The sequence below is a fragment of the Manduca sexta genome, unplaced genomic scaffold (assembly GCF_014839805.1).
Source record: "Manduca sexta isolate Smith_Timp_Sample1 unplaced genomic scaffold, JHU_Msex_v1.0 HiC_scaffold_1341, whole genome shotgun sequence".
Taxonomy (NCBI): domain Eukaryota; kingdom Metazoa; phylum Arthropoda; class Insecta; order Lepidoptera; family Sphingidae; genus Manduca; species Manduca sexta.
The window spans coordinates 1-15475 of NW_023592196.1; the positions used below are offsets into that span (position 1 = coordinate 1).

Sequence of the window (15475 nt, forward strand, 5' to 3'; positions counted from 1 at the left end):
CATACACAAAGTCATATGAAGCTCTTAAAGGCAACAGAACATTGAGTTGGAAACCACATCTTGGCAATGTTAATATTGAAATAGAGATTGGCGAAAAACTAGACTTGACAGTCTCACCATTCAATGCAACATTGATAATGCATTTTCAAAATAAGCCCCAGTGGTCCATTGAAGAACTGCATCAAGTTATGAAAGTGCCAGTGACTGTTTTAAGAAGGAAAATAACTTACTGGCAAACAATGGGACTGATCATGGAAAAAGGAAGTGACTATTTTGTTTTAGCAGATGAAACAGAGAACAAAGCAAATGTTTCTGCCAATCAAGTTCAAGAGATGATTTGTGAAGATGAGGAGACAGAGAGTGTCATGGCTTCCGCTCATGACCAGCGGGAAGGAGAACTTCAAGTATTCTGGTCTTACATTGTTGGCATGTTGACAAACTTGGACTCTTTGCCTTTGGACCGCATACACCAGATGTTGAAGATGTTTGCATCACAAGTCCCTGGTACTGAATGTAGTCTGCAGGAATTGAGACAGTTTCTAGACACCAAAGTGAGGACCCATCAGCTGGTGTTGCAAGGTGGCCTGTATAAATTACCTAAAACTATTGGTTTGAGGTAAAATGTTATGGGAAAAATTGCTTCATAGATGTATGTGTATTCTAGTAAGCATTATAATTTTGTAAAATGATATTTGGTTTTAATGTTATTATATTTCGGTTGACACACTTTGTAACTTATAATGATACTAGCTTTTGTATCCCCTGTCCAGGAGAAAAAGTAATCTATTGCATTCTAGGGCTATGTAGCTTCCTTTTAGTAAAGTTATTTAGATTCCAGTTTTCCGTTACAAAGAAAAAAATATTCTTTTAATAAGTTTGGTTAAAATGGGTTTTGCTATTAAATTCTATAATACCTATACTATTATGCAAAGCTGAGTTTTTTTTGTTTGTTTGTTTGAATGCGCTAATCTCGGGAACTATCGGTTAGAATTGAAAAGTTCTTTCAGTATTGGATAGCCCATTTATCGAGGAAAGCTATAGGCTATATATCATCACGCTATGACCAATAGGAACTGAGCATCAATAAAAATGTTGCAAAAACGGGAAAATTTATTACTCTTACTTAAAAAGTTCTTAATAAACATATAAAACAAAGTCCCCGCTGTATCTGTCTGCCTGTCTGACGCGTTAAACTCAAAACCACCCGACGGATTTAGATGAAATTCGGCATGGAGATAGTTTAAGACCCTGGGAACATCACTATCAACTTTCTATCCCGGAAAAATATAGAGCATGACGTTTAAACATAAAACTTTCGCCCGGAATAACTTTATCACGCGGGTGGGCCGCGGGCAAAAGCTTCTGAGATACTATGGTGAGTAATATGGATTATGTATGTATAAATAAAACTTTAAAAAAGTTTAACAAAACTTTATTTTCATCTTGTTTTAAATATAAAATTTGGTTACAATACATAGTGTCTGGTTAATAACTAACCATATGCTTATGTGACCACATAGATTCTGTTTCATCAACAAATACATACATGAAATAAATTAGTTGAAATAAAATTATATTTAATACCACCACATTGTTTACTAACGTAATATGCATAACAATTTAATACTTAGTGTTTTCAATACATATCTTGTGTCAGTCTTAATATCTATAAAAATACTGTTTAAAATTAAAATGGAAATAAGCATTTGTTACTAATAAAATAATAATAATAAAATCAATGATACTTATATGATACTGAGAAACAATATAGATTCTTCAAAAATATATTTTGTATGGACTATGGAATGCATTGATGATGTCAACAATTGTCAGTATACCATTTCAGGTAACATAAATGCAATTTGTATATTTAATAATCTCAGTAATCAGAACCAAATAGAAGCATATATACCTTCAAGACATGAAAATACTTTTGTGGAATGTGGAATTTTCAGATAATTGCCAATTAAACCTACTCTAAAAGGGTAAAGCTATTATGATGTCACAAATAAAGTGGTAATTTTATAGAGGATATGGAAATGTTTAAAACTACAACTAATATGCCAAACGGATGTAATAAAAACCAACATGTTTTGACTGAATTTTAAATTACCTTAATTTATGCCCTAGAACACGAAAATCGATATGGTCGCTAATTCTTGTGTCCGAATTTTTTATACTTTTTCAAATCGAGGCAAACAATATAAGTAAACATGTATTTCAGACTATTCTGTTGTTGTGAAATATAAACTCGTCACAAATGTAAGGCCATGTGCTATTTACAAAAATATATTGTTTATTTGATATGCATAGACTAACCCCCTTATTCATAAACGTTATTTATCTAGGGACGGAGCATTGCTGTGATAACAAGTCTGTTTCTCAGTGCTCACGGCATGGCAGCCTTCACAGTGCGTAAACATAGGGCCGTTGTGATTGGCTAATGTTGAGATACAACTTGTATCTAGTTGGCTGTCAGATAAACAAAGCTGAACGAACAGCAAGCTGTCAGATAAACAACGCTGAGAAACAGACTTGTTATAACAGCAATGCTCCGTCCTTAGATAAATAATTTCTATGAATAAGGGGGTGAATGTACATAGTAACAATAAAAAATGAAATAATTAAATTACTGAAAAAAAAATTTGAAAACGAATATTTTTTTTATCTTTCTACTACTGTTTTTGTTCTATTCCCACAGAGCACCACCTATTTTTCACTAATGTAGCTAAATCTGACTCAGTTTTCGTAGCTGACCTATCTGACAAAAACCTTCCTAACTCGCGCAAATCATGTTCATGATTAGAAAGTGGTACCCAGGACATCACATCTTCTGCCATGATGCGTAAAATTGTATTTATAATTGTTTTAAGAAATTAGGCCTTATATTCTAGGCCGTGAGATTCGGAGCGACCATATCGAGTTATCGCGAATATTACGTTTTATAAATGTTTATTTTTTAAATTAGAAGTAGGTAGTATATGTTATATTATCAATCTCATATGCAAATAAATAATATTATAAACAAAACCTACAACAGTTAAAGCTCTACTAGTTTACATATGTACAGAAAACATTAATGCAATGTTTGATGTTTGCCCAATTCAAGTCATGTTCAATTAGACAATTTCAATGTGAAAGCTATCTGTCGCACCAGAAAACTTAACTCTGGAGCGATTTGCTAATAAATTAATGTAAAATCACAGTTCGCCAAATGGTGTCCATGGTTTATTCATAATCCCCTAAGACTATTTTACAAACACAAACATTGCATTTTAAATGCACAATACTACAGATATTTAAAAAGCTTACAAAATATTTAAGTACATCAAAATTTCATTAAGTCCGCAGTAGTTCTATAATCTCTCAATGGACGAATCAAAAGTCATCTAGTTCCTCGATTCTCAAATCGATATTCATATGATTATCGATAAACATATCAATACTTACATCGATATCGAATAATCAACTTCAGAGACCGGAGTCGGCTTCAATAATGCATGATCCATTATTTTCCATAAATGATATTGGGAATGGATTTTTATTTTTTCATACTTGTGTAATAATTGAACAAATAAGTAAGCCTATTTTTTATAAACTTATTAATTCAACTAACATGAAAGCACCTGCCATATTGGAATCGCGTTAAACAATTCTATGATAATCACGTCGATTCCGTAACGTAATTTCTTTACATTAACTTTATCGATGATGACGTTGGCACCAGATTTAAGTACATTCTTGATTTATTCTATGATGCCATCATTAGTTATACAGAGATACAAAACAACATCTCATGCCTATAGTACTCGACACAGTACTATTTCTGTCACCAAGTAGCTTACACGCGAATATGCACCATTCATGATCCTTAAAAAGTACGAATTAGTCTCGTATAATTTGTTGTCGCTTTTTGTTTACATTTTGTTGGATTAAATAAATAGTTTGATTGACAAATTACAGTTAAATTTGAGCCTCTAAGTAATGTGAATTAAAATTTTAAATTTAATACTTTTGGATATGATAAAAATTGATGCAAACGCGGACGACAACGCATTTATATCAGTCATCAGTCATCAGTATACAATGAGAAGCTTGAAAAGGCGTCGCTTTGTATGGATGTCGGTACATTCGCGCCAGCTCACCGGTTGCGGCGCAGCGAGGGCGCGGGGTCGGAGGGCAGTGGCGCGGTGTGCGGCGCGCCCGGCACGTGCGGCAGGCGCTTGAACGGGCCCAGCCGCTTCACCGGCCGCGGCGACACGCTGTGAGTTTCCACGGCGCCGCCCCACGCACTCGCGCCCGCATCCAGCAGCGCCGCCGCCAGTCGCCCGCTGCCGCTGCCGCCGCCTCCTCCGGTTTCTATATTACGGAAATTAGTTACCATCATTACAAAAACCGATAAGTTTTACATTGCAAAAAAAAAAAAAAAAATATAGAACGTCTCACCGGTCCACAGCGTATCAAAATATATAAAATTAGTATAAAGCAATAATTTCGAGTGCCTCGTTCATAATAAAATAAACAAACCAGGAAGCGGTAGCGGGGTGTAGGTGTTAATAAGCGGGCGGCAGTGCGTTCTGACCGGTGTTGGGCGCGTGTTGCGGCACGGGCTCGCGGATGCGCTCGACGAACTGCTCGAAGGTGGTGGGCTGGGTGTGGTGGTGCACGAGCGCGTCGAGACTGCGCGCGCGCTCGCTGTAGGCGTGCTGGTAGAGCGGCATGGTGGCGCGCACGGCCCGCCCGCCCGCGAACGCCGCGCCGCGCACCAGCGCCGCGCAGCAACTCACGTGGATGATGCACTCCTCCCACAGCGGACCGAACACCGCCACCTAACACACAGTCATCATAATATTAACATCAATAACCTGGTTGGAACACTATGTCATCTGTATATATTAAGCTCCACAACGATAATTATACAGCAAAGTATGCAACCCCTAGGGGCTATTTAGATAGGAACTGCTGGATGAAGTACGAACATCTGGTTTCCTGGAGACGGTGCAGCGCAGCAGACCTCCGGCCAGCGGGTACAGGACGATCAGCACGTCGCAGAACTGCGTGGGCAGCGTGTCGCGCTTGTACGGTCGCCAGTGCTCGCTCCACACAACGTGCACCTCGTCGTTGCCCAGGTGTCGAGTCTGCAGTGTCATAAAGAAATTATATTACTAATCGTACAAAATAGATAGAATAATTAGCATTATAGTTAGAATAGTCCAATACTTATGGTACATAAACACACAATGCTTAGAATTTTATCTAAAGCGGAAAATTAAAATAAAAACAATTTCGCCGCCCAATATGCATTGATTCTTATAAATTTTTCAGTCTTCAATATTTTTTTCAGGAGATAAGATAGTGGACATGCGTTCTCATATAAAACGTAAGTACCTTGTTAAGTATGGCGTCGGGCGAGTCTGCGGGCATGCGCGTGGCGACGTGGAACAGCGCCTCGAGCGTGAGCGTGGCGAGGTAGGGCGCCGACACGCCGCCCCCTCCGCCGCCGCGCAGCCCGCCCGCGAACCCCACGTGGCTCTCCAGCTCCACCTACGTACAGATACAACATACACTGAGTATATATGATGTGTTCGTATATATACTACAGTTTAGGGATTTACCGCTTATCGTTTCAGCCATTTAGACAAAATATTGCTCGTGGCGAAGACAGGCGTGCGCGGTTTAAACCGAGTGTTACAATCATGTTGCGACAGGAACCAATGATACCGCTATGTATAGTTTTCATAGCGAAAAAACATTGTTATTTTTCGGCTTATGCAATATAGCCAGTGTGACTACTAAACATTACGGGGCTTAAATCGAAATTGTTTCGAAAAAAATCGCACCTCCCACGCAAGAGCAGCCAAGAACGATTCATATGCTGGACTCCCGCAGCGGTTCGATAAGATTTCGTTGCGAGTCTCCTGTCCCTTGCCCACGTATATGACGGCCACTTTGTGAGTCTCGCGACATCTGAAACAATATATATACAAACGTTATTTAATTTGAAACTATGAATATCATACTAATGTATAGAGGTAATAATGGACATAAGACTCAAAGGTTTAATTGAGTAGTAGCGCAAGAACTAGCGGTGCGGAGTATTAGTAAGGCGAAGTAGGAAGGTGGAACATGACACTAGGTTCAAAAACATCATAATAATTTTGATTCGGTTTGTCCAGTCTCCAAGTGGTTATATTGTTGTGCTACCTCTGCGCGTCGAGGTTCCTGAGCTCGCGCAGCATGGCAGTCGGTGCGGCGCAGCAGGTGCGCATGCGTGCGGCGCGCCGGCGCCAGCGTGCCCAGTTGTGCCAGCAGTAGTCGGCACACCGCGAACGGACGCGCGCCGCCCTCCGGCACCACCTCGCACACCTCCGGCTCCTCGCAGCTGGGACAACATTACATTGTTCACTATACACATCTCAAATAAAAAATAAAAATCAAATTAAGGAAGAATTATGGTCACCATTTATAAATGAGTCCACTAAAGTAATAAATTCGACATTTAAAATAACAATACATATGTAATTATCGACATAATATTCAAGTAAGTAAATAAAGATGTTTCAGCTGGTAAGTATAATTACGTCCGTAACATGTATCATAGAATAGTAAACAGTAAAGGTACCTGTCCCGCTGCGCCAGGTACATGCGCTCGTGGTTGCGATGCGCGACGAGTGCGGCGAGCAGCTCGTCCTCGGCGCCGGCGGGCAGCGGCGACGCGCCCGGCTCGTCCAGCCGCCGCCCGCACGTCACTTCCGGCGACGTGTGGCCGATGTACGCCAATACCTACACAAAAGAGTGCTTTAACTTTACCTAATTTGCAAGTAACACGACTAGGCGTATCATTACTCCTGAATGCTGACTGTCAAGGCCCTTTTTACTAAGACAATTCGTTTAATAATCGTCGATTCTATATTGGAATAGAAAGGTCAAATAGAAGAACAATATAGACCGTCCAAGGCAAAGTACAAGAACCGCCAATGAATTAGTTTCATCTTACATGGTCCAACTGATGCTTGTCTGGGGGAGAGTTTTTGTAGTCTGGTAACAAGTCTGGTGGCAGCGGCGGTGGTAATGATGATAATGTGTCATCCCGAGGACTGTCCGTGCTAGAACAAACAACATTGAAACATTCACTATAATGTCTTATATCTTTAATATTAATACGTGGAAGGGAGGGTCTTACGAATAGAAATATATATAATAATTAATGTAATATTCGTCACGTAAACAAAGGGGTTGTCGAAAAGGGAGACAAAGAAAGAAAGACTCGAGGCGTTTAAATTGTTAAGGTCGGAACTAGCAATGAGTACTAGGCAACGAAATTGTTTTTTTTAATTACCTGTCAGGCAAAGGTAGTGGTTCAAGAGGTTCGAGCGAGCCCACAGAAGGGTCGTAGTAAAGGGCGGATGCGTCCCAACAAGCCTTGCCAGCGATGTCGCGCAGTAACACGCGCACTTGCCGGTCGGATGTCGACAAACCTGTATGTAAAATGTATTAAGTTTGAATAAAGATACGAATAATTATATACTTACTTGAGCTAAATTTCTATTGCATTTTAGACTTATAAAAAAAAGAACAAATATGTATAACTTACTTTCGCTCGTTTGCGGCTTCGCCCGCATGAAGGAGTTTTCCGCGATAATTTTTTTCCGACTTACTTGATATGCATCATTATATTTTGACCAAATTACACAAAATCATTATAAATAGCCTATAGTAGCCTATGTGTTATTCTGATGTATAAAAAATATTACTGTAAATTTTCATCCCAATCCGTTCAGTATTTTTTTCGTGAAAGAAGAACAAACATACATACATCGATCTTCACAAACTTTTGCATTTGTGATATTAGTAGGATATTACGAGGAAAGTTATAGCAGAGTGGTTTATATCTTCGCTGGCGGGTTTTGAGAGTCTAAGCCCAGCATTAAGTACGGACCCGGCGTGGTGGCGGCCGGCAGGTGCAGCGCCGGCAGGTCGACGAGCGAGGCGAGCGTGGCGTCGCTGAGGCGCATGAGCTGCACGTGCGGCGCGCCCAGCACCGCCGGGCCCAGCTCGCCGCCCAGCGCCGGGCTGTCGTGCTGCTCGCACACCAGGCACGACAGCTGGCACCCGCTCCACAGCGGCCAGTGGCCCAGGAACAGCACCAGCTGCGTGCAGATCTGAACACACACACACACACAATTATACATATATACCATGCCCTGCTTGTGGGAAAATATACTACTTATTCCTTGTGCTAACAACGTTAACTTTTAAACAAAAAGATAAAAATATCGTCCCCAAATCTGGTTTTTATTTGCCTCATCAGGCTGTATATAATATTTATAAAATATTTTTTTCAACTTTAAAAAGTTTTATAAAACTATAAGGCCGGTATAATTGTTTTGATTGGCGAGTGATAATTAACTCTCGTCTGCCGACTGTCTATTTTGACCACACTTTGTTTACCATCAAATGTTGTAGGGTCATTTTTTTACTTTTAATATCAAATAGGTGCCTATTTGTTATTACAAACATCCTCATCGTCCAACAAAGAAACACTATCAAACATTTGCAGGAATGAATTGCCGCAAGAACATTATTTAGTGAGATGACTGCAGGTCTAGGGAACCAAACGGAAATCACGATTAAAACAATGGTTATCTACAACTTTACCTCAACTTAGTTAAAATTGCACAAGTAAAAAAAACTAGCAAATATGCAATGAGCAAATTTAACTGTAGTATTTACATATACTTAATATGGATGGGTGATACATCTCACAAGGTTTTTAACTGCTACTGTATGTTAATTATTTAACCACATACAAGAAATATAAATTGCATAATGCATATACCATAAAAATACGCCAAAATAAATAGACAATCTATTTACATAATATAAAACATATTTTATAACATCTCGGTCCACTATTGTGACAATAAACTTACCGTATACCTAGAAGCAAGATAGCACTTTACAACTACAACCAGTAACTTTCAGTAAAGGTTGTTAATTCAAAATTTGATTATGAGAAAATCTCACGTATTTTGCTGTAAGGTTATATTGAACAGAGTCTAATAATTTTACTTGCTTCATAAGTATCTTTAATGCTATAGTCTTAGAGTAGGAATTGGACTGGAGTTTATGGATGGATGGATTGGAGTTTATGAGTCATCAATATTAGCTAAACTTTATGCAGGTTGAGCTGTTTCATATACTAATGAAAGTTGTACTAATTTATCAACGACTTATTTTTTTAAAAATTGTAATATTTAAACTCGTCATTAGAATCTCTTATAAATATAACTCACCGTTTGTGCCCACAGCTTGACATCGATAGTGGACGCCGGCGAAGTCTTTGGCCCCAGGTTATCCAGCTGAATGTTGGGATCGAAGTCCTCGTCAACGGGCAGCGAAAGCCCCTCAATGTCAGCGCCATTCGTGCCTTTCATCACCGCATGTAAAACCTGGAAAGGTCACAGTTCAAAACGTTTCGGTAATGCTAACAAGATCGTATTTGCAATAGAACAAACAATGCCTTTTGTAACTGCGAAGCCGAATTTCGGTTTAGTGGGACGCGTGTTCTCTCTTTTCATTAGCACCTCATTACGCCGACGCACATCGTAGTGTTGTCACCAATTAGTGTTTGCATTTAAAACGGCCGCACGCGCCGATGTCGGTACACTCAACAGCTGACCCCAGCGCAGTAGTCACCTACCTACAAACCCCACGCAAAAGCATAATGCAGAAAATCGTGAGTAAAAAATACTTTAATAAAAAAAATATATAATATTTTTAAATTAATAATATATTTGATATTAAACTGGCTGGAAATTTAACTAAAATAAAATATATCCTAATAATATTGTTCAGGTACTCGTCGCTCTCGCCATGGTGGCCGTCGCCCTCGCCGCGCCCCAGCAGCAACAACCACCCCAGCACGAAGTCTACATCCTCAAGCAGGATTCAGACGTCAACCCCGAGGGCTACAACTTCGAGTGAGTATTTAAGAGAATTTATAAATTATGCTATGATCCTAAAATTTTACCAAAAAATGTGGAATATTGGAGCTGTAGACTGAATTATAACCCAACACCAAAAAAATATATCGAACAAATTTTACAACACAATCTCTTTGCAGTTTCGAGACAAGTGACGGCACAGCGCGCCAGGAGACAGGCACGCTGAAAGACTTCGGCGACAACCACAAGGCGATCGAGGTGAACGGTAGCTACAAATACGTCGGCACCGACGGGCTCGTCTACACCGTCACCTTCACCGCTGACGAGCACGGTTTCCAACCCCAGGAGCACGTTGAGCACCCCGGTGCACAACAGTAATGCGGTCATCTCGTACCAACAATTTGGACGAAATATTTCGTCCCACATTAACATGGACGATATATTACGTCCAACACTAATTTGGGCGAGATATTTCATCCAATATTAATTTGCATGGGATATTTCGACCAAAATCAACTCGGGGAAGATATTTGTGCCAAACCCTTGGAACAAACTTCATCTTGGATTTTTACCATCTCTGCATTGATGCTTAAAAGTGTAGGTTTTACTACACAAAGTCACCGTTTGTATGTTTCTATTTTTTTATATTATGTATTTGTTGCAAATATATTTTTTTATTGATTGATTTTTTTCTATTAATTTTTCGAATTCTGAATCCTATACCTATTTTTATTTATAACAAAAAATAGTTACGCAGATTTGTCTTCTAAATATCGAAATATAGGTTTACAGCAAAATACGTAACCATTAAAAACTATATTTCAATAATAACATTAAAGTTAAACAAAACTAATATTTCCGTTATCCGCGGTGAGTGCCGTTGAATGAATCACTCTTGAAGTGATAAACAAATATTTATCGAACCACTTGACATTCACATTCCGTTAAATAATCCGTATTCTAATAACCACAAAGAACTGAGGAAATCTGGGGACAACTTGCATCAGTTCTCAGACTTCCAAAAAGAGATTTTTGAACGTCCAAAACATTGATATTCAATAAAATAGAACAAAACTTTACTGCCTATTAATTCGAATACAAGTCACCGGCATCATACAGAAAAAAACGTTTTTTTTTAAATAACAGCCATAGTACTTCTGTGAGATGTTCTCATTTTATGGAGGGCCTGTTCCACAAACTTAAAGTATTTTTTTTAACAGTACTAAACAGCTGTTGCAGATAGTAGTCATTTTATTAGTATTTATATCGGAGATTAGATTTGAATCTGACATGTATCTGGTCGCCTTATACGTATATGTAAGAATAACATTTCTCTGAAATTGTGAAAAAGGCCCATAATTTAGTACCGTTATCTACAAGGTATAGAAACAGATGTTTTTAATATTTATTAATCGGTGTGTGTCAAACCGAGCAGAGAGAAGAGACTAATGAACGGTTCAATATCCTGTTTCTAATAGTTTCAAGTTTAGAGGAAACATTATTTTCTATATAAAAAGTTACATGGGGTGCTGAGGAGAGTGTGAGGCACAGCAAACTACAATTTGCTATGAACGTATAGAAAATGGAACAACATTGAAATTAAACTACTTTTCGGATTCTATAGATAGTCCCCCCGTGACCATGAAGGCTGCAAAGTCTTCGAAACGTCGGGGGAAAACTTAAATATAAAAAACCACGATAGAATCCGAAAAGTAGTTTAATTTCAATGTGTAACATTCGCGTAAACATAAGAAATCATAATCAACAATAGCACACCTTAAATATCATCAGCAATAAGGTCTGGTCGCCGTCCTTCTCGTGCATGAGGTAGGCGGGCCCGCAGCGCACCGCGAACTCGGCGAGGCACAGCAGCAGCGAGCCGGCCAGCGGCTTCACGGAGTCGCGGCTGCTGTTCGGAGATATTTGCACCAGGCACGCGCATATCCACTTTATTATTTTACCTGGTGGAAATGGGAGAAAGTTATAGAAGTAGGAGAAATAAAATTATACTTATTGTACCTGATCGTATTAATAAATTAATTACAAAGTACTACGTTATATAAGAATACAATTTTTTATTTAAGGTGGTAGCTCAAGGTCCATTTTCATACATTTTGTAATTGTAATAAACAGTAAGTAAGAATTTAAATTCACGTCTAGTTAGTGATTAGTTCTCGCAGTTGAAGAAAAATGTAAAAATAATTAATAATCATGGATATTTCTGCCTTTAAAATTTCGTCATATTAAATTTTAAAGGCCGAAATATCCATGATTATTAATTATTTTACGTTTTTCTTCAACTGCGAGAACTAATCACTAACTAGACGTGAATTTAAATTCTTTACTTGCCAATACTTGTTTAGTTACCCAGATTAAAGCCGAAACAAAATGTATGAAAATGGACCTTGAGCTACCACCTTAAATCGAGATAATAATTCCATGAATTCGTATTGGGTGTTTTTAAGACATGGTTATAAAAAACCTTTTTGAAACTTAGGGTATATATAAAAGATTTACTATAACGAGTGGATACAATATAATTTAAAGCGGTTTAACTATGTTTTTAATTGACTGCTAAAAAAAAAATCGTACCAGCGAGTCCAGGGTACATCTCTATTATGCGGTCTGTGTAGTCGGCTAGGACCAGTATGCAGTCGCTCACTACTTTTGCCAAGTTCTTGTTTTTCATCTGAAAATTATACATCATGTAAACCATAATTTCTTTAATCACAGAATTTAAATAAAATAAAAAATATGAAATGAACATTAATTAGGGAATGAGATACATAAAATAGTATTATAAAGTCGATTAAAATATTTTTTGTGTTTTCTTCTGTTGCTGGACTTTGGGAAAGTTAGGAGGAAACATAAGGATGTCTTAAGTGAAAGGTGTTTGAATTCTTGAATTTTATTAACATACACATATTGACAAACAAAGAGAAAGTGAAATATATTTTTCTAAGAATAATATGAGCCACTAACGTGTGTGCCTTTCACTTAACGCGTATTCCTTGCGTTTTTATGTCAATGTCTTATGAATTGTGTGCAAAATAGCTACCTTGGACATAAATTATTCAAATGTCTAGCCTTCGCAATAAATATTTTTTATTCTACTCAATATTAGTTTAGTAAAGCGTAATGTAATCAACACATTAATTTTAACATTTAAAATGGGTTTAGAATGATCAAAATACAAAAAAAAAACAGTGTCATCGTCAGCTCATGGCCTGTTCACCTACAGGTTAACTTTTTCTATTCGGGCGCGATAAAGTGACCTCACTGCACCTGATGGTAAGCGGAGTAGGGTCTAGGTAGAGTGTTGACTGACGAGAGATGATTATCCCTCGTCAGTTGATACAATTATGCCAACCTGTTTGAAATCGGATATGCACCGGCTGATCCTAGAACGCGATACACTTATGTAGGCCACTATGGCGGGTTTTACACCTTGTGTATTGTGGTCGCTATCCGAGCGGATACAAATATCCCACTTTTTAAAGAATATATGGTTGACAAAATTGTCATCCATATATTTATTATTTATTGTTTATATATTACTAGCAGCCCTGACAAACTTAGTTTTGCCCTAAAAAGTAGATGAAGATAAAGTCATAAAACCATAGTCCAGCGCAATTGGGTGCAATAGTGAATCTAAACCCACCCGAAAATATATATATTATTTAAAATATTTGCTCATATACATATTTTAAAATATTTTTTCATACACGCCTAGCCCTGATAATAACGAACACATAAAAGAAAGATTTATCCAATTTGGTGCAGTCGCTTGGAAGTTATGTACGTACAAACGTACGTTGATTCATTTTTATTTATAAGATTTATTAGAGCACAAGTGAGTTTATCGACGAGATATATGGCGGCATAATGTCACAAAGAGTAGGGGTGGTGTGCACTGACCATGAGCATCTGCAGCAGACACAACAGGTAGTCGGGCAGGCGCGGCTGGTGCGCGCGGGTGGCGAGCACGTGCGCGAGGTGCGCAGCCAGTGCGCACGCGCCGGCACCGCGCGCGCCCGCGCTGCCCTCGCGCCGGCACACGCGCACCACGATGTTCAGCACGTGCTCCTGCGCAACATAAACAACGTTCACTCAAACAATATTACAAATAATTACCATTTTCAATTGCGGTGTCAGAATCAGGCTTGAAAGTGAAATATACGGGATCTTCAGTCTGGCGTTTGGACAGTCAATATATTTATATTTCAAAGTATTTAAAACGTAGAATCATTTCGTAACAATCCAATTTACTTTTTAGCATCTTCCATAAATTATATACAAACTTACTACAAAATGTAAATTAATAAAATTCTTAGTAAAATATACAACTTTCAATGGCATATTAAGTAGGTAAAATTAATAATTATATTTCAATATTTTTAAACAATCTGCAACATTTCCGAACCTTCAGATCTGGACAGGACACTGTGTTGTACTGGTGTGGGTATGGTTGGAGCATCGGCGCGTTCATCAGTTCGTCCGGGAGCGACAACAGAGAGCCCAGGAATGTCACGGCGGCCGTGCGTGGACACTATGAAAAGAAAAACTAATAACTATATATTTCCTACATAATACCTTTGTTTGTCTTTAAACTTGTTTGATTTACTTTTACGCATAACTTTTGATTTTCCGTAAGCCATTATGTATTTTACTATTATAATTAACGTTTCGGTCTAATAATTAAAATTATTTATTCGATAAAACGATGCATTTAATGTCGCAATTTCAACACATCTAAATTCGGGACCAAATTAATTATTATTAATTTTTGTACCATCTATAATAGCCTCTATTTGCTCTGTTAATTTGAATACATCTGGCAACACTGACCGACGGCCCCATATCGGATGAGTTGAGCACGACGGTGGAGGCGTGCACGAAGTCCAGCAGCAGCAGGGAGTAGCCATCGAGCGCGAGCGATAAGTACCTCGGCGCTGCATACTCAACCAACACGTCCACTACAGATCTGTCTTCGCCGGTTAGACCTGACAAAAACCAATTATGATTCTATATTTTAAAATATGATAGTTATAGCCAAAGTGTTCTAAGATTATATAGAGCGGACATTGGGAAGATTGCCATATAAAAATTTTGCACTCATGCGATGGTTTACTCAATCTATCGTGAAATAGCAAAACATACTTCATTTTTTTTTCATATCGTGTTTTGCACGTTTATAATGCACATTGCAATCTCTAGAGATAGAATGTTGAATATATTTTAATTGGGAAATATATAACTTTTAATATTAAATTGCTTAATTTATATTAAGAGCGAATGAATTAAGAAAAATAACTGTTTTTAAAATATACGTACCATGATGTAAAGCTCGTTGGTATAGATTGAGATGCGCTAAATGCAATCGGTTATTGCAGGACGATGGCGCGCCCGGGCCTTGCGCCTGCGTTGACTCGCACAGCAATCGTAGAGCGAGAAGTTTACCAGCCCTGCCATGAAAAGATATTTATAGTACATACAAAGTACACAAAGCTGGTACTACATTTGGCATA

General features: G+C 38.3%; 3 protein-coding genes across 3 annotated transcripts; 2 read left to right on the top strand and 1 right to left on the bottom strand.

The window, feature by feature from the left end:
• The first annotated feature begins 75 nt into the window (after positions 1-75).
• On the top strand, positions 76-689 carry LOC119191323 (anaphase-promoting complex subunit 2-like). Its single transcript, XM_037445223.1, has one exon. The coding sequence runs from the start codon at positions 138-140 to the stop codon at positions 618-620; it is 483 nt and encodes a 160-aa protein (XP_037301120.1). The 5' UTR covers positions 76-137; the 3' UTR covers positions 621-689.
• A 3323-nt stretch (positions 690-4012) lies between these two features.
• Positions 4013-15429, bottom strand: LOC119191322 (probable Rho GTPase-activating protein CG5521; the record flags this gene model as incomplete). The annotated part of the gene is given in 18 exon segments (XM_037445222.1): positions 4013-4359; positions 4583-4829; positions 4980-5138; positions 5389-5544; positions 5841-5967; positions 6205-6242; positions 6244-6382; positions 6623-6783; positions 6998-7106; positions 7340-7478; positions 7940-8162; positions 9297-9452; positions 11724-11908; positions 12540-12636; positions 13866-14033; positions 14371-14496; positions 14796-14950; positions 15282-15429. Coding segments are annotated over 18 exon segments (2751 nt in total), but the record flags the coding sequence as incomplete, so codon positions are not given.
• LOC115450211 (larval cuticle protein 65Ag1-like) lies at positions 9630-10632 on the top strand. Its single transcript, XM_030178208.2, has 3 exons — positions 9630-9739; positions 9859-9983; positions 10127-10632. The coding sequence occupies exons 1-3, from the start codon at positions 9659-9661 to the stop codon at positions 10323-10325; spliced, it is 405 nt and encodes a 134-aa protein (XP_030034068.1). The 5' UTR covers positions 9630-9658; the 3' UTR covers positions 10326-10632.
• Positions 15430-15475: the final 46 nt, after the last annotated feature.